The 20526-nt window shown below is 40.4% G+C and overlaps 1 protein-coding gene across 2 annotated transcripts in view; it reads left to right on the top strand.

The window, feature by feature from the left end:
* The window catches only part of lamc3 (laminin, gamma 3), a gene marked incomplete at its 3' end in the record, with an annotated part of 244086 nt that overhangs the window by 79949 nt on the left and 143611 nt on the right, over positions 1-20526 (top strand). For both annotated transcript variants that reach the window (XM_084046138.1, XM_084046137.1), the window contains exons 5-7: positions 4682-4870; positions 6834-6951; positions 19158-19256. In XM_084046138.1, coding sequence (XP_083902264.1) covers positions 4682-4870; positions 6834-6951; positions 19158-19256 — 406 coding nt within the window. The remainder of the gene's footprint in view (positions 1-4681; positions 4871-6833; positions 6952-19157; positions 19257-20526) is intronic.

Genomic DNA, 20526 nt, shown 5'->3' with positions numbered 1-20526 from the left:
CTCAACACTCAAAATAGCACGCAAACAAAATCAAAGACCAACATTAGACCACACTACCCTGGTGAAAACACAATATTCAATAAGTAAACTTACAGTGAACTATCAGTGTTGCCCAACAGTATTTCTTGAACATCTATTCCTTGGACACCAATTTCCATATGACACATCACTAGCTGTAGAATACAACTCTCGTAGACGTATTTATGATTCTGACCTTTTCAATCTACGAGAGTTGTAGGGTTCACCCCCCACGGACACAGGGACTTCCAGCACTATACCCCGTAGACACTCCAAACATGTACAAATTGAAAATAAAGGTGCTTACCCCCCACGCCCCAAATGTTAACTCTCGCTACGGGGTAGTAGTTTAATGTAATAATCCATGTCTTTCAATAAAAAAGTGTTTTAGTGGCGTCTGTGGCCGAACGCCATTTTTTCACCCTTGTTTACTTCCTGTTTACATTGAGTGTAATTTCGGGTTTCACCAGGTGGGGCGCGTCACTACCGCCCATTGGGAACTTCCGACAGAATCGGCCACAGACGGCATTAAAACACTTCTTTATTGAAAGATATGGATTATTACATTAAACTACTACCGCGTAGCGAGAGTTAACATTTGGGGCGTGGGGGTAAGCACCTTTATTTTCAATTTGTACATGTTTGGAGTATCTGAGGGGCATAGTGCAGAAAGTCCATGTCTCCATGGGGGGTGAACCCTACAACTCTCGTAGATTGAAAACGTCAGAATCATAAATATGTCTACGAGAGTTGTATTCTACAGCTAACACACAACCATTAGGGCATCAATAACATCTGATACACAATGAACACCAGTGGTGTAAAGAAACTAAGTACAAGTACAATTTTGAGGTACTTTAACTTTACCGGAGTATTTCCAATTGTCTATACTGTTACTTCTACTCCACTACATCTCAGAGGCAAATATTGTACTTTTACTCCACTACAATTAAATAATAAACTTTAGTTACTTTGCAGATATACATTATTACATTATAGAACATACATTAACCACTTCAGCTCTATTTTATACCTAGGCTATTTGAAAATAGCAGATCTACAAGATCTACGCGACACGTTGTGAACTTGTAGATCTGCTATTTTCAAACATTTTAGTACTTTTACTTTTGGTACTTTAAGTACATTTTGATACCAATACTTTTGTACTTTTAATCAAGTACATTTTTAATTCCGGACTTTTACTTAGGTAAAACATTTGAAAACTTTTTCCCCCACTCTCTGATACACAATGAACACTAAGGATTCACAAAAAAAGAAATGTAAGGAAGCAGTGATTAGTAGCAGTTATGTTTAATTACTTTTTTAAGGTTTGAACTGTGTGTAATTGGATATACAGTACCGTGTTTTGTTTGTACATGGATGCATATCATTTCTTGTTTTTTTCCACCACCAACAGAGTAATATGCTTATGTAATCATTTATATAATCTCAGTGGAGTTATGTGAAGTCCCAAGTCTTCAATCATTGTTGTTGTTTTGTTTTAACTGCGTAATGGTGGAATTCCATTGTATTATGTTTTAAATTGATTGTGAAGTGTGGACCCCAGAGTGGCCTTCACTGTGGTGAGGACTAATGGGGGATCCGTAATAAACAATGAACATATCAATATATCAAGTGTCCTCATGGTACAAATTAAATACAGTGTGATTCCCTCCACATTGCTACAAAACGTTCCTTTGTTAGCCCATTCAAACCGGGAACGCATCTGTGCGTAACCACTTTAACCATTACCTTATACTTAGGCTATTCAAAAAATAGGCACGAGTGCCGCACTATGAGCTTGTAGATCTGCTATTTATGAAAAATGTGTGCAAATCATTAAATATATATATATTTTTAAAGCAAACATTTTTAATTAAAATCTTTGCTTCTGGGGGGGTCCTTGGAACAACATATTTTGAGATGGGGGTCAGCGGCCACATATATAATTTTGGGGGTCCTTGACATGAAAAACGTTTGAGAACCACTGATTACAGCAACATACGTTTTTTCAAAAAAACTGTTAGGATTTAGAACACATTTGTAGAATCCCCCAGAAGCAAAGATTTGAGTTACAAATGTTCGCTTTAAAAAATCTATACTTCCAAAGATGTGCACATTATTTTCCCACGATTTTTCCTATTCAAAAATAGCAGATCTACAAACTCGTAGCGCGGCACTCGGTGACGCGCTATGAGCTTTTAGATCTGCTATTTTTGAATAGCCCAAAAAAAAATCCAAAAATTATTCTTTCCCAGTCTAAATGGGTTAGAATTGAATGAGAAAACACTTGCGACACACTTTTTCCCCCCCCTCTCTTCTTTTCAAATCCATTTGTATGCTAATCAATCAATGAGTATGAACGTTATGCTCATATTTTTGTCCAAGGGCGACTAATGATGGTTCTCTCTCTCTCTCTCTCTTCACATGTAGTAATAAAACGCATGAGCGTTCACTCACACATATTTCCCCGGCAACAACAGGGAGCGATATTCATATACTGTATGTTTATTTATTGCCCACTCAACGGAGAGAGCTTTGATTTCGTAATAAAATGGGCAAATCGCCCCCCTAAATCCCCCCCGTAGGGTAAAGGAGGGATTTGATGTGAAAGGGGCATGAGGGTAGTGTGTGTGTGTGTGTGTGTGTGTGTGTGTGTGTGTGTGTGTGTGTGTGTGTGTGTGTGTGTGTGTGTGTGTGTGTGTGTGTGTGTGTGTGTGTGTGTGTGTGTGTGTGTGTGTGTGTGTGTGTGTGTGTGTGTGTGTGTGTGTGTGTGTGTGTGTGTGTGTTATCGGGCTGAGTAATTTCCTCTTGTTTAAGCCATTAAGACCTGATGTGGCCCTTTTTCTACAAAACGCCTTCTAAAATCATTGGTTCTCAGGGGTCAAATGTGTTAATATAGCATCACAATAACTTTTTTAACCTTTTTATGCTTTGGCTATTCAAAAATGAGCTTGAGCTTGTAGATCTGCAATTTTTTTGAAAAATCTTGAAAATTTGTGCAAACCTTTTGAATATATATATATTTTTAAGCGAACATTTGTAACTCAAATCTTTCCATCTGGGGGGAATAAAATATTTGAGATGGGGGTCCACGGCCAAATACATCTCATTTTGGGGGTCCTTGACGTGAAAAAGTTTGAGAATCGAAACGTTGTAAATCAGTTTTCAAAAATGTACATAAATAGCAGATATGCTATTTATGAAACATTTTTGAATGTAGATCGGATCTGTCGATCAACTTCTGTTGAAGTTCCTATCAAGATCCTGTAAAGATTTGGTGGCCCGCCTGTAGGACCCTCTCTGGGGACCCCCTAGGGCAGTGGTTCCACAAACTGGGGGTTTGGGGACCAGCGTTGCCAGATACTGTGAGAGAAACAAGCAACCAGGTCTAGGAAAACCAGCCCAAAAGAAGCACACGCGTTGCGATGCGATGCGTTGTGACGCGTTGTGAGCTTGTTGATCGGCCATTTTCAAACAAAATCTCGCGGGGAAGATCTGGCAACCCTACTTGGGAACCCCTAAAGGGGGGTCCTCAGTAGCCAACGCAAAAATCTTAAAAAACGACCACACGGATGCTTTTCCCGGTTTCAATGGGATAAACATGTATTACTGTTATCTAAGTGCCCCCTGACAGCCGATTGGCTCCTCATTAGAGGCCTCTGTGAAATGAGATTATAAGCAACAAGCCCCTAAATTATGATCCAATCCCAGAACACATAATCTCTCATATACAGTGCATGTAACCCCCCCCCCTCCCTCTCCCCCCCTCCCTCTTCTCTCCGTCTATTTCTGTCTCTTTCATTTCTCTGTCTCTCGCTCTCTAGTTCATTTTCTCATTGTTTATACCCCTCCCCACCTCTCTCTCTCATTCTCTGTCTGTCTGTCTGTCTCGCTCTCTCGCTCTCGCTCTCTCTCGCGCTCTTGCTCTCAATTCAAAGGAGCTTTATTGGCATGAGAAAACATACGCTTACATCGACCAAAGCAAAACTATAACTATAAATAAAAGTGTACATTTTCTGTCAGAAACAGTTATACATCCATATAGGAATGTTAGCTTGGTATAAACTTTTGAAAGTTGACAGCAGTATTTCAATTCAGCAGTTTTGCATTCACTTGCTTGGTGTAAAACCTTGGCGGCAAATAGCGGCAATTTATTCTCTCCCTCTCTCTCTCTCTCTCTCTCTCTCTCCTTGATTCTCTTCTCTCTCCTCTTACTTATAGCCTGATGTATGTCACGCTGATTTATAAGTAAATAAGCCAACCTATACGAAAGTGGGGACAAAATAGCCGATCTACAAGCTTGTAGACCTTCCATTTTCAATGCGTGTGTATGGAATGTTTGCTCCGTTTGATGTTCCGTTTGTTTAGTCAACTTTCAGCATGATCACAGGTTTAAAAAATAATGTCGTCATTAAAATCACTGAGTTATTTGTATGGATTTGGATGGTTACAAGGAGATATTTACTCGCAACCCATACAAATTGGTCCACGATCCGAACATGCATGGGTCCCTCCCTACCCACTGTGATCTACTGTACATGTATGTCTCACAGTTGGGCATGGTGGGGATGGATGGTGTGTATGGAGTTTCATGTTTGAGTATATTATAGGCCATACATTAATACATGAGGCTCTCTACCTTTTGTGTTTTTTTCCCCAGAATGCAACTGCAGCAGCAGATCAGAGGAGTGCGTGTTGGACATGGAGCAGTACAGGAGCACGGGCAGCGGTGGCCGTTGTGTGAACTGCAGGGACAACACGGACGGAGCCCACTGCGAGCGCTGCAGAGAAGACCACTACAGAGCGTCGCCACAGGACCCCTGCCTGGCCTGCCTCTGCAACAGCAACGGTACAATATATTAGGTTATAGGCCAGGGGTCTTCAACGTTTTTTTCCAGGCCAAGAATCCCTTAGAGAGAGAGAGAGAGATGAGAGAGAAAGATGAAACATGATTAATGATATTTCATAGATTTCATAGATACTTAATATACATGCTTCATCCATCAGTGTTGGATGAAGCATGTTATGTCTGTGTATTTTCAGACATAACTTGACCTTTGGCTGTGTACTTGGTCTGCTCTACAAGAGCAGACCAAGAGCTTGTAGATCTGCGATCTACAAGCTCACAACGCATTGCAGTGCGGTGCGTTGTGAGCTTGTAGATCGGCTATTTTTGGCAAATGTTACCCCCAGAATAGCGATGCTAGAGTTCAAGTGGCTGATAATGTTTTTTGTATTTTTATCAAGATCCTTTAAAGATTTGGTGGCCCCCCTGTAGTATGTACTTGGACCGTTTTTTTCTGTCTATACCAGATCCCCTTGCCAAAAATAACCGATCTACAAGCTCACAGCGTGCTGTCATAGGGGTTAAGTGTCTTGCTCAGGGACACTTCTAAATGTACGTAGACATGGGGGCCGGGTGGGAGTCGACAACGAGGCCGATGGCGCCTTGAGGCTCACGAGACGGCTGAGGCGGTGAGCAGGACGGTGGCCTTGTGCGTCGGCGAGCACGCCGCCGCCAGAGTTGGCAAGCCGTGGTGGACGGAACCGTTTATCACATGGAGCAAAACGAATTCTCTCTTCCCCCTCTGTCTCAGCCAATTATAGGCCCCCAGCCATCCTGCATGAGGAAAACAATGTTGAGCAACTGGATGGCCCTTTTCGCGTCACTTTTCAACACGACAGACCGTGTTAACATGATTTGACTGCATGACCATAGAATGCAGACATTGATTGAGAACAAGGCGATGTTCCCATTTAAAAAACATTGCAAACAAGTTCAAAACTAAGACATTAAATACAAGGCAGGCATGCCATCAGTAATGGGCATGATGCTATTAATCCTAATGAACTCATTTATCATCACTTATTCACAGTCTCGCAATCCTAAGATAAGTATTAGACGTCGAAGTAAAACGACATCCATCAAATGTCTGTTACGTTTACCACATCTCTATTGTGAGTTACTCTCACTTATGTGGAGACGCACGCACGCACAGACGCACGCACGCATGCAACCACCCTTCCTATAGGCATTGTGCTGTCCTTTGTATAGAGTTTGAAGTGACTTTTGTTCAGCTGTTGCAGTTGTTAAGCTGATCAAAGGCTGCAGTAGCTCTTTCCTCTCTATCCCGATCTTTTTTGTTTTTTCCCTCCATTAACCACACCTGTATGAGTTAGTGAACAACACTATAATGGCTGCCAGGCAATTCCGCCCTTCCAAGCCTGGCGCGGATGTTTTATGCCAGGGACCCCACAGAACTGACTTGTGTTAAAAGTGAATCAAAATTTGCCAACATTTTATTTTATTTTTTAGTGCGGCACGAAGTGATGCTCTGTGAGCTTGTATATCTGCTATTTTTGAGAAGCACTGTTCTAAACCAATTGGATAAGTACTGTAAAAGTAGCAATACCACATACAAATACTTTGTTACAAGTAAAAAGTCCTGTATTTCCTGAACAAAAATATTAGTATGAAAATATACACCATAAGTAAAAGTTTTCATAATTTTTCAAAATATTTAGGAAAATAGCAGATCTACACGCTACCAGCGTGTAGATCTTTTATTCGTGTAAAGCAGATGTGTGAGCTTGTAAATGTCCTCTATGTGGAGTAGAAGTGTACGTGTATTTCTGCAAATGTGTACTTTTAACTTTTTTGAATTGGAGTATTTCTTGTCAGCGAGTGTCTTTCATCTTCTCTATGTGATTCATTTCAACTGTGTGTCTCCTCATGTGAATCTACTCCTCCTTACATCTCCACACTGCCACCTCCTCGCTCTGCCATCCATCAACCCGCCGTACCGCCTCAGGCTCCTCCAGCGCGCAGTGTGACGCGGGGGGGAGGTGCGCGTGTCGGCCGGGCGTGACAGGGGACAAGTGTGACATGTGTCAGGCCGGCTTCCACTCGCTTGGCCTGGGTGGCTGCAGGTGAGTCACAGACTAGAGTGACGCGCACGCGCGCACACACACACACACGCGCACACGCGCACACGCACACACGCACACACGCACACACACACACACACACACACACCAAAGTGTCTCAAATGTTACTTAAGTGAAAGTATCAATACTGCAATGTAGAAATACATAAATCATGTTGCAAGTAAAAGTCCGGAATTAAAAATTTACTTGAGTAAAAGTACAAAAGTGTTGGTGTCAGAATGTAGGCTACTTAAAGTACCAAAAGTAGAAAGTACCCATTATGCAGAATGTCCCATTTCACAAGTTTACAAATCTTTTTGAAAATAGCCGATCTACAAGCCCACAATACGTTGCATGCGAGGCATTGTGAGCTTGTAGATCTGCTATTTTTCAAATGGCTGAAGTGATTAATGTATGTTTGGTAATAATAATCCAAATCTACAAAGTAACTAGTAACTAAAGGTTGCAAATAATTGCAGTGGAGTAAAAGTATAATATTTGCCTCTGAGATGTAGTGGAGTAGAAGTAAAAGTATTGAAAATACTCCAGTAAAGTAAAAAATGCCTCTAAATTGTACTTAAGTACAGTATTTTGAGTAACGCACACATGCACGTGCGTGCGCGCGCGCGCACACACACACACACACACACACACACACACACACACACACACACACACACACACACACACACACACACACACACACACACACACACACACTCACTCGGAGAGCATTGTGCATAAAGAAATACATATGCAGTATATTTAAATAAATAGACTAAGTAAGTTTGACGCATAACGATTCAATGAGAAGTAAACAAGTCTGTTAACGCTGAGGGTCAGGAGGGCAAAACATTTATTCCAAATGAGTGCTAGATGAGAATAGAACAAAACAATCTCCAAGGCAATACATTCACATACACTGACTCATCCATGCCATGCATCTTAATGATGTATTGGCATGCATTTTGATCATGCAAATTATTTGACCGGTATGCACGTGCGTGCATGCGTGTGCTTGTGTCTGAACCCACACGTCATGTGCTGTACATACAGTGGCGTGCACAGACATTTTGAGGGGCAGGTGCTCAAGTAAATTATACTTTTTTTTGTTTACTTGGTCTGCTCTTTATTCCCTCTACACCTATACCTCTTTGCCAAAAATAGCCGATCTACAAGCCCACAACGCCTCGCAGTGTGAGGCGTTGTGGGCTTGTAGATCTGCTATTTTTGGCTAAAGTTCTCCTCAGAAAAGGGATGCTAGGTTTCGAGTGGTTATGGTAAAAAGAAAAATCATATCACATAAAGATTTGGCGGACCCCCTGTAGTAACTCTGAGGACCCCCTAGGGGTCCCGGACCCCCTTTTGAAGACCCCTGCTGTAAACTGAAAAAAGGGCACTTCTGGTCAAGAGGGCAAAGGGCAGGTGCTCTAGCACCACCTAGAGTCTATCTGTGCACGTCCCTGTGTGCATACATTGTGTTTGTATGCATGTTTTGTCGGTTTGTGTGCGTCAGTGTCCATCAGTATAGCGCGTCTGTCCGTGTGTGAATTATGGTGTGAATTGATATTCACACCATAATTCCAGCTCTCCCATGACCCCCATGCCATCCCCGCTGATAGAATGCTAAGTTGTTCTGCCTGTGAATTACATATCAGTGACCGTTAGGTATTGGTATTTCTATCAGCTTTTCAGCTGCTATACAGCAGGTAATGGATTATTGGCTCTTACATGTATAAGCCTTGAACGTTGCCCTTCTGTTTAGGCTGCAGTGAAGTATAGCTGCCTTCGCCACCGGATGCGACGCAATTTTCTTGAGTGACGCAATTCAGTGTTGACTCTTTGACTGGCAGAAATAAAACATTGTTTGCTTAAAGGTAGGGTAAGTGATTTTCTTTGGTTAAAATAAGTGTTACATAGCTCTATATTCTGATAGTACTCATTGCTATAGAGTGTTTGTTCAGTAAAAGGAGTCTCCTTGTCTCTCCAGCTCTTTATAAAACAGAAAATGCATTTCGTTTCAGTTTCATTTCCAATTTTATCCAATCAGGACAGAGAACTCAATCAGGATATAGATTAAACAAGTGAAATTGGAAGTGATGACACTAAGAAATGAGCAGGCAAAATTGGAACTGGAACACTTAAAAATGGGTACTTTCTCCTGATTGGCTGAGATTTTGACACCTATATACCGGAAAATGTATTTTCTGTTTATTAAAGAGCTGGAGAGACGGGGAGACTCCTGTTACTGAACAAACACTCTATAGCAATGATTACTATCAGAATATAGTGCTTTAACCTTTTAACAAAATATGTTTTGTTTTAACCAAAAAATATCACTTACCCTACCTTTAAGACACTGCCGGCGATTTTCGAGTGTTTTCACTGACCTTTGAAAAGTCATAGAATATTTATCTCCAGTATGATCGATCCCCCGATCGCTTTAAAAGACGTATCCGAGTCTCGTAGAATCGAGGGGGAATAAGCGTGCCGCCGCGATCATCCGTTCCATAGTTATTAGCAGTTGTATGTAGGTTTTTTTTTGCCAAAAAGCAACAGATAGCAGAGAAAAGGCAATTTTTCCAAATCCATTAACATGGGAGTGAGCGCGGCTGTTTTTTTTGCGATCACGTGATTTGCTGCTTCTTTGCTTCCCTGGGAGTCAAACTCATAGTTTAGCGAACGGCGCCATCTAACGTAAAACAGATGCTAGGGGTCAATTTAAAGACTCACCATCAATAAATATTAATAACCGTTTGCCCCCCAGAGAGCGACATGAATAGCATGAGTTGTGTATTTAGCGCAAATTCAACTCAAGCGATTTCTGCCAACGCGAACAAAGTGACAGCCAGTGTGTGTATGCATAACTGTACCTCTGTACTTTTCACAAACTGTTAATAAAGTATGCAATCAATCAATCAATCAATCAATATGTAGGGGGAATAAATGAAAATGTCACATCTGGTGTGAACGCGCCGTAATCAAAATAGATTATATTTTGATCTAGTTACCATACCGACAGTTTTCATCATAAGAGTTCAAAGATGTGGGACAGAGCTGTGGCAGGGTGTAAACAACATTAATAATGTGGAAATGACTCATGCTTAACCCATTAAGACCGGGAACGCTTCTGTGTGTCATTTTTACATTTCTTTGGCTATTCAAAAATAGCAGATTTACAAGCTCATAGCGCGGCACCGAGTGCCGCGCTATGAGCTTGTAGATCTGCTATTTTTGAAAAATCTCTGGGGAAAAAATGGATTTAAGATTTAGAAAACGTTTTTAAGAATCGCCTCAGGTCCTAATGGGTTAACTCGACCTGCACACCCTGATCCCTGCTATCTCTGTTGGAGTTGGCTCAACGTTGCCATAAATCAAAAGCTCATACAGGTCTATGCCGTGTGCGTTCATACGGTGCATCCTCAGCTGAACTGTGTCCTTCGTGCTGACCAGACTAGAGGTGATAAGGAGAGAGGCTGTACTACTCTAAAAACATTGGAAACATTTATCCCAGTAACCCATTAAGACCGGGAACGCATCTGTGTCATTTTAAGATTGCTTTGGCTATTATTTTTTTTAAATGGTGTAAATCTTTGCAAATACTTGAATATATATATATTTTTAAAGCGACCATTTGTAACTCAAATCTTTGCAGGGCGTCCCTGGAACAGCATATTTTGAGATGGGGGGGTCTGCGTTCACATACATGTTGTTTGGTTGCTATATCAGTGGTGCGTAACCTTTTTTCATGTCAAGGATGCCCCCCCTGCGAGCTTGCATATCTGCTATTTTTGAATAGCCAACGCTAAAATCTAAAAATTGTGTTTTCCCGGTTTCAATGCGTTATTTGACACGTTATCGAAATGTTCACGTTTAGCTTTTAGTTTACTCCTCACAAGCAATCCATCACTCCCTATTTCCCTTAACATGCAGTCAGTGGTGGAAGAACTAAGAAGTACTCATATTTACTTAAAATAAGAATAAAAGTAGCAATAACGCTATGTTAAAATACTTTGTTGCAAGTAAAGATCTTGTATTCAAAATTTTACTTAAAGTAATACTAGGTAACGTTTTCAGTAAAACTAAAGTTAAATTGTATATCTTTTGTTTCACAACACCCACTCCAAGAATTTCACCCCCGAAAGCCTTTTATTTATATATTTTCTATTGAACGCCGTCGAGCATGACGTTCCCTCGAAAATGACGTAATCTGGCCGGAAATGGAAGCGGAAATCCACGGGGTTCCTGTTTGGCCAGGAACTACCGCGCCGGTTTCCTGTTTGGCCAGGAACTACCGCGCTAATAACAAAAGGAAACTCACGCTGATTTTAAGAGATTGTATGATTTGAAGAACGAAAAAAAACAGAAAAAGAAAACACAGCTCACGGTAACTAAAGCTCCACTGGCTAAGAGAAACGATCCACAGATCGTATAAAACAATTAAAAGAACGCTTTTTGAAACACTTCCGTCTTCCGGTGGAAACGAATGAAATTCTGGGTAACAGAGGATAAACGAACGGCCTGCAGTGACGGTAATGACCAGCAGAGGCTGCTAAAAGTCGTTTTTTGGAAATTTGCACAGAACAACTTTAAGTAAAAATACAACAGTGGCATATACTTACACTACAGTACCAAAGTAAAACGTATTCGAACGTGTAGATCAGCTAGTTTCAAATTGAAGAAGGTATAAAATAGGTCTTAATTGGTTAATGTATGTTTGGTTAGTATGCTTTAGTTACAAGTAACACATCATTGTAGTGGAGTAAAAAGTACAATATCTGCCTCTGAGATGTCGTGGTGTTGAAGTACTGTATATATAGTATTGGAAAATGGACGCACTCAACTAAAGTAAATACCAAATTAATTTGATGATGACCGGCGGAAAAAAATGCGACTGTATCCGATAGGAGCTGACACTTTGTGTCTCCTACCGGAGCCACCGCCGCCGGTCCTCAAATTATTGGCTTAGGAATGCGTCAAAAAAATAAAAAAAATAGTCATCTCCATGAATTCAAATCTCCATGGGGTGAGTAATCGATATAGGAAAAACAAAGTCATTTTGGGGGTGAACTATCCCTTTAAATAAAAAACTGTGAGTACTTGTTCCATCACTGCATTATGGTCCCTGACAATCAATCATTTAGCCTGGACCCCACACTGAGCAGCAGTGAGGTATATAGACAGCCAGGCGTTGAGGAGGGTTGAGGTGAGGTGTGTGAATTACTCAGACCAGTGGAGCACAACCAAGTATAGACTGCTTGCCTTGGGGATAATTACATTATTTTTGTTATAATGGCACCTCCTCGTTAACTCATTAAGACCGCCGGGCATCTGTGTGTCATTTTAAGTCTTCTTTGGCTATTCAAAAATAGCAGATCTACAAGCTCGTAGCACGGCACCAAGTGCCGCGCTACGAGCTTGTAGATCTGCTATTTTAGAAAAATCGTGAACATTTGTTCAAATATCTATGAATATACCGTATATATTTTAAAGCGATTTTTTTTTTACTCAAATCTTTGTTTCTGGGGGGGGGGGGGGGGTCCCTGGAACAACATTTTGAGATGGGGGTCCGCGGTCAAATATATAATTTTGTGGTCCTTCACATGAAAAACTGATATTATAACAACATACATTTTTTCTGAGGATTTAGAAGACATTTGTAGAAGCAAAGATTTTAGTAACAAATGTTTGCTTTAAAAATTGCTTTAAAAAAAATAGCAGATCTACAAGCTCGTTGTATATCTGCTATTTTTTAATAGCCCAAAGAAATCTTAAAATGACACACTGATGCGTTCCCGGTCTCAATGGGTTAAATAGAAAAACTGATTCTCGCGTTTCAGTTTCTGGAGGAAAATGATCAATCAAATAAGTGTTGATGGAAGAGGTGAGGACCAGACCTGGCAACCTGTCAAGGTTGTTATGACGGCAACCCTTATTGGCTTTTGGTTGTTGTTGTTGTTGTTGTGATTGTGTACACAATCTAATGTAGCAAGCTAGCAGTTTAAGTTAATGTTTTAGTGGAAATATATTTAACAACAAGTCACATATGTGTCTTGTTAATGGCAGACTATATGGTGAATAATGATGTAATAGACCCGAATAACAGTCTCTAGGCTTTTACTAAGCAGTGAAATCTGGAGCGTTAAAGGTGCAATCCATAACTTTTATGGATTGCACCTTAGAGACCACAAAGGGCCCTATCTTGCACGCCACCTTACCCCCTTGTGCCTAAACCTTTTTGGTATTTTTTACTATTTGAAAAACATTTTAAAACATTGAAAATAGCCGATCTACATCAACATGGGCTTGTAGATCGGCTATTTGAACTATTTTAAAATGCTTTTCAAAATAAAATAAAAATGCCAAAAAAGTTTAGGCATAAGGAGTAAGATGGCGCAAGCCCAAACTTCTACCGCTAGGGCAAGAAAGGCATCCCTACTTGTCCCACCCGACCCCAGGGTTTACCAGGGTTTACCTATGATCCTAGTTATGCAAGGGATAATGCATGGGGAGGTGGTCATTATTGAAATTTGAAGCCTGACAGGGTGATTATCTACATAATCACCCTGAAGGGCTTTAAATTTCAATATTGACCACCTCCCCATGCATTATCCCGCTTATTACACGGCTACTTAATAAATACATAAATACATTCACCCAAAAGTAACAACAAAACAAAGTATTTCCTTGCTTACAGCAATGAAAGTATTCCATAAGTATTGGGCTGGGCGGACAAGTTCGCCTCGGAAAACAAATGACAGTATTCCACAAGGTAACCGGAAAACTCGCACCAAAAAACACACTCACCCCCGTTTTATATACCGCCAATTTGCCTGTAATGCCGCCGGATTTGCCCCGGGGCGACTGTGTTTTGGGGTGAGCGTTTTGGTATTTCCCCCGTTGTTGAGCCACGATAAACAAGGCATTGCAGTGGATCAAATATAATCACTTTTCGGTTATTGCATCGTCTACTTCTCACTTCAAATGTTTTCAAAAACATTCTTGAGAGCAACGTTTAGTTGTAAAGGACATTGGTTGTTTGTTTACATGGCTGTCATGTTGGATAAAGCATAAAACCAAGCAGCGCAGGTTGGCACGAGCAGGTGCTCTGAGTCTCTGATTATACAGCGGTCCGTCATAGAGCTCATCGGTCATTATCCAGACATAATGACCGATGACTGACCAATCAGAATCGAGCATTCAACCAAGCCGTGTAATAAATTGTATTAACATCCTCTACTGATTGGTTATGATGATAATGTTTTATTCGTTAAAATAAGTTCCGGATTGCAGCTTTAAGGTAACTCTTGAGAATGTGCAACATCGAACTGAACATCTTTAAAAGCTCAACTTTCTTTTTATTTTTTATAATATCTTCCTCTGCCAAAGATGATATCTCCAGTGGAAATGGAGCATGTCTAGGCTGCCCTGGTACCGTATACTAATTGAACTAATGAGCACCAGCAGGCATCAGTACTGGGACTAGGGCTGCTTCTCCCAAGCATCTCTCTCGCTCTCTCGCTCGAGATATGTATTTGGCCACGGACCCCCATCTCAAAATGTTTCGTTCCAGGGACCCCCAGAAGCCAAGATTGTACAAAGGTTACAAATGTTGCACAAAAATGATTTGCACAAATGTTCACTATTTAAAAAAAAAGAAATAGCAGATCTACAAGCTCATGGCGCGGCACTCTTGTAGATCTGCTATTTTTGAATAGCCAAAGAAATATTACAAAGACAGAGATGCGTTCCCGGTGTTAATGGATTAATGGACTCTCTCTTTATCTATGGAGAATAACATTGGGTCATCTTCAGTTCAGTTCAATATATATATATATATTTTTTCGGATAATGGACACATAACATAATAACAAATAACATTTCACACATCACTACTATTTTCCCAGCAGTGTCCAAGAGTCCGAAAAAGGGCTAGGGAGAAGGACTAGGCTTGTCGCTTTCTTCGTTTTTCTTCCTTTCTTAGAATCGTGGTCCAAAAATATACAGATTTTTCCCAGTGCTATCGTCAGGGAGGTGGCTCCGTGTCGTTTATGATAGTCAGTCACTCATATTTGATACGGTCTGTTTCTGGCGAAAATTCATTCATTCGGCGGAAGTAACATGAACGATTTCTCAGTGTCAGTCGATGCTTCATAGGGCATAGCAGTTGGGGCCATTTTCTGGTTCCACTTCAAAATAGTCAATGCCTTTTTCCCATTGACATTTCAAAAAATATTTATATCAATTATTTTAAGCCTAGAATCAAGCCATCCAGGGTCCTGGTGAATCATGACCATAAAACGTTTGATTCTGTGAAAACGGCAAAACAAAGGGTATTTATTAACACATCGAGTGCCATAAACGGTCCGGACCGTTATTGACCCAATTCTATTTGTATACGAGGGGCCCACGTGGGGCGCTAAAACAAAACTTTGACATCACCCAAGGAGTTTCTGAGAAGAAGAGGCTCCATGTCAAAAATCGTTCCGGTCGGCGTTTTCAATGTTAACTCCTTGACTAAAAGCTTAATATCTCCATTTCTTTTTAACGTGGTGGAAACGAGCCGTTTTCGATCGGCGATCACTCTGCAATGGAGGATCGCGTTGGAAATATTATTGTTCCAGGCGTTAGTCGGGACCCTCCGCCGTCTCGCACGCACGCTTTGTTTACATGCACTTCCGCGTCGGGGTTTCTACAGCACGAAACGTAAAAGTGGATGGAAGAAATGCAGGCACTCAACGTATAATATTTTAATATACCTCTGGCACCCAATGTGATAAATATAGTATATCATATAATTAAATATAACATTTTTAAAAATCACAGAAAAAAACATTTTATGGTCATGATTCACCAGGATCCTGGATGGCTTGATTCTAGGCTTAAATAAATTGATATAAATATTTTTGGAAATGTCAATGGGAAAAATGCATTGACTGTTTTGAAGTGGAACCAGAAAATGTCCGCCACTGCTATTAGTCCAGGGGCCAACACTGATATTCAACACAAATTGGTACCACCTAAGGTGACCGTAAAGTTTTTGTATTTTTGTCTTCCTACATGTCTCTAGTTTATATTTTGGTATGATAACTAGAGTCCGACCGATATATCGGTCACCGATATATCGGTACCCGATATGGCCTTATTTGGTTATATCGGATCATATCGTATCGGTGAAATTTCTCACCGATATGACCGATATGAAAAAAAAAAAAAAGTTTGCTCAAAAAGCACTTTGCTGGTGTTATTATATATTTTGTCCAGCAGAGCGCGCTGGGCTTGTAGATCTGCTACTTTCAGTAGGCCTACCATACTTTACTACTCTACACAACACAGCAAACCAAACAAAAACATCGTCGACGGTCGACCAAAGCAGCTTCAACCAGCGGATACTTTTCCCAGATGCGACGGTAAATTAGTTCAATCTGATGACTGGTTCAGCCCAAAATATGCCAGTATAAATAATTGTGGATTGTCCTATAATAATAATGATAGGCTGAGGTGAGGCTATACTCACTTCTATTTTAGCGTCGTCATTTTGGCTTAGTTTGTTATGCCTCAAACCAAAACAACACCACCACAGCTGTAGTGTTAATTAATTAATTGTCTCCATCGCGGGTTTGCGTATTAAGTAAAAGTATCAATACTGTAATACAGAAATACTCTTTTACAAGTAAAAGTCCGGAATTAAAAAAAATCTGTAAAGTAAAAGAACAAAAGTTTTGGTATCAAAATGTAGGCCTACTTAAAGCAGAGTCCTGCAGGGGTCCAATGTTGAGAACCCGCGCTGCCCGTCAATAATCAGATCTGCAGAGTAGACCCACCCTTCACCCTGTCCGTGATCCTTTCAAAATACGAACCAGAACCGCCGCGTCCGCCCGTCAAATAATGGACGTGTTGTCCGCCCGTTTACCCATGATTACATGCAGAGTAAAATGTAAATAGCCTACAGACAGTCACTCAGCTCAGTTTAAAAGTGTGTTGAAAAGGATAGATAGCATAGGAGCCTTCAACAATAGAGCTACATTCAGTGTACAAGTGAAGACGGAGGAGCGAGCTTTAGCCACACGTGCGAACGCGCACATACGCAGTAAGCATGTGTCATTGTTTACGTCTCAGATGGTTTTAATTTGAAGGTTTAACAGGATGTTCAATGTGTTTTGTGAGTTAAGATAACTGACCAGCGTGCTCCATGCCGTTGTGCTGTGTTAAGTTACACAAGTGACGTTGTTTTCGCGGAGACAGGGCTCTCTGATTTTCACAATAAAACGTTACCTACCCGCGTTTAGTTACTTCAGAACCGCCCGTCGGTATATTTTACACCCGTTTTCACCCGTCAAACGATTGCAGGACTCTGACTTAAAGTACAAAGCAGAAAGTAGGCTACTACTCATTATGCAGAATGTCCTGTTCAACAAGATTTCAAATGGATAAAAATCTTTGGAAAATAGCAGATCTACAAGCTTGTAAATCTGCTATTTTCAAATGGCAGAAATCAATGTATATAGGGCTGAAGTGGTTAATGTGTGTTTTGTTTATAATATTCTAGATCTTAATCTACAAAGTAACTAAAGTTTTCAAATAATTGTAGTGGAGTAAAAGTATAATATTTGCCTAGTCTGAGATGTAGTGGAGTAGAAGTAAAAGGGTTGAAAATTGGAAATACTTTCCAATACTTTACTATTACTAAATATAAATAATAGTAAAAAAAATACCTAAAAAATGTACTTAAACATTTCCTAAGTACTGTACTTGAGTAAATGTAAAAAAAACAAAAACAGAAAAGGCCTATTTTCATTCCAGCTAATAAAATTCACAATATCGGTTGTTGCATATCGGTTATCGGTGACCGATATAATCCAAACCTCTCTAAAATCGGTTATCGGTATCGGTCACAAAAATCCCTATCGGTCGGACTCTAATGATAACCCTTCCAATCTTGTAGCTTAATGGCAGTTATCACTACCTACCGGCTAATGTATCCGGTAGGAGACACAAAGTAGAATCTTTGTGTCTCCTACCCCAGGCATCAACTTATTGCGACAAAAAACAAATATATCCATGTATTCAAGGCTTCATGGGGTGTGCAATTGATAGAAAATAAATATTTTTTTGGGTGAACTCCTCCTTTAAGTTTTTCAGGGGGACTCTCTACCCATTCAGCTATGACCACCCCAGACCGAAGGAGGGTCAACTTTTACAAGCTTATGGAAAGCAGTCTTTTTGCAAACACCAAAAATCTGAGAAGTTATCAATTGCACACCCCATGAAGCCTTGAATACATGGATATATTTTGTTTTTTGTCGCAATAATTTGTTGCCCGGGGTAGGAGACACAAAGATTCTACTTTGTGTCTCCTACCGGATACATTAGCCGGTAGGTAGTGATAACTGCCATTAAGCTACAAGATTGGAAGGGTTATCATACCAAAATATAAACTAGAGACATGTAGGAAGACAAAAATACAAAAACTTTACGGTCACCTTAGGTGGTACCAAAATATGTCTTGGCCCCTGGACTATATGCCCTATATCCATATGAGTCAAACCGCCGGGATCGTTTGTTTATTTTTGGAACACAGGTCTTTCTGCACACCTAGCTTTAAGACTGGATCAGGTGCGTAGGCAAACAAGTGCACATCAATAATAAAATAAGTAACGTTTCGGTCACTGATGACCTTCTTCAGGCATGAATGAAATGAAATAAATACATCTTAACGCACATCTATGTATGTGATTTCCTGTCAACAGTCAACAGTCAAAAAACTGTTACTTTCAGGATTCTAATTCTAAAATAGAATCTACAAGACCATTTAAAATGTCTGCTTAGTGCAGTGTGTCCATGTAATCCGGCAGACTCTGTAGATAGCTTTAAAGCACAGCTCAATAATTATTTCTTCCCTCTTGCTTTTAGTTGATTTTTAAATCTCTTGTGTTGTTATTCATGTCCTCACTGTCTGATTCACTGCCTTTTTCGCAATCATTTTAATGTTGTTTTACGCTTTTGCTTTTCTTGTTTTGCTTTATTGTTAAATTATTTGTACTTTTTTCTGTAAAGCACTTGTGCTTTATTCTTGCTCTGTAAAGCACTTAGAGATGCATTTCATGTCATAAAAGGTGCTATACAAAATATAAAGTTTATTATTATTATTATTTCTGCCTCTGGCTGTGTGCTTTTTAACCTCATCATCACTTTTTCTCTGCTTGCAGGCCATGTGAGTGCGACCCCCGGGGTAGCGTGAGAGACTGTTCCCCGCTGGATGGAGGGTGTTACTGCAGGCAGAACGTGGAGGGACAGGCCTGTAACAGGTACAGTAAAGCCCAGGCTCGAAGCTGTTCTCTTTTTTTTTTTGTCATTTCCCATTGAAATATCTCTAAAATATCTTATTTTTGAATTTCCATTTCTGGTAAGCAAGCAGCTATAGCTAGATAGGCGTCGACTAATTTAGTTTATAGTAGGACTTATTTACGCAACTGCCAATTGGATTATGGAAGTGGGGGGGGAGGCCGGACATCCGCTTTATTTTCTGGTTTGCAGAAGTAATTCCTGCTTGTAATCGGAGAAGAACAAATTCTTGACGTCAGACAGTTCTCTGTTCTTTAGTGTAGCGACATCGTAGCCGTTTTCTTTTGTTGCTTTTGTTGCTGCTAGTGTGAACGCAGCATTAAGGTGCTACAGCATGCCGGGAAATAATCTGTCATTTTAGATTTTAGCTATAGACTCTATTCACAGCAGCCATATTATGAAGACATTCACAGGTGTTACCAATGATACTAATGAAGGCTCTGGTCAAACAGAGTCAGGGTGCTGATATTGTGCATGTTGGCTCACTGGAAACACTCTGTTACACCAGTGGGTCTACAGTTGGGGTCCAGGGACCCTCATGGGCTTCCAAATGGCCCCTTACAGGTGTGTAACTCTGAGAGTGTACAAATGGAACCAAATGGACCCGTATGGAACCCATTTGGTTCCATTTGTACACTCTCAGAGTTATGAGGGTCGTGGAAACCACTGTGCTACACTAAATGGAACAGAGCCTTCATTAGTATCATTGGTAACACCTGTGAAGGAAGTGATAATATGGCTGCTGTGCATAGAGCCTATTGCCTATATAGCAACATACGTTTTTCAGAAAACTCTTAGGATTTAGAACAGTGGTTCTCAAAAATAGCAGATATACAAGCTCACAGCACGTCACTTTGTGCCACGCTGCAAGCTTGTACATCTGCTATTTTTGAACATTTTTGAAACATATTGAAAATGTTGAAGAATTTAGATTTTTTTCTAATTTTTTCTCTTCTGGGGGGTTTCCCTGGCACAAAACATTTTCAGATTGGGGGGTCCGCCGCACAAAAAGGTTTGAGAACTGCTGATTTAGAAGGCGTTTGTGGAATCGGCCTCAGGTCTTAATGGGTTAAAGATATCTGCTAGATACCACCAAAAAAGAGGTTCCCCTATAATTACTAGCCAAATAACCACTTTAAGTGCTATTTCATATAGTTTTTAGTATGGTATATTCCTTTAGTATCTTCTTGGGAACGTGCTAAATCTTTACCACATGTTAAAATTTAAGGAGTG

Source organism: Gymnoscopelus microlampas, assembly GCF_963454915.1.
Source record: "Gymnoscopelus microlampas genome assembly, chromosome: 21".
NCBI classification, from domain to species: Eukaryota; Metazoa; Chordata; class Actinopteri; order Myctophiformes; family Myctophidae; genus Gymnoscopelus; species Gymnoscopelus microlampas.
The sequence above is the reverse complement of the archived record's forward strand: the minus strand, read 5'-3'. Positions and strand labels throughout refer to the sequence as shown.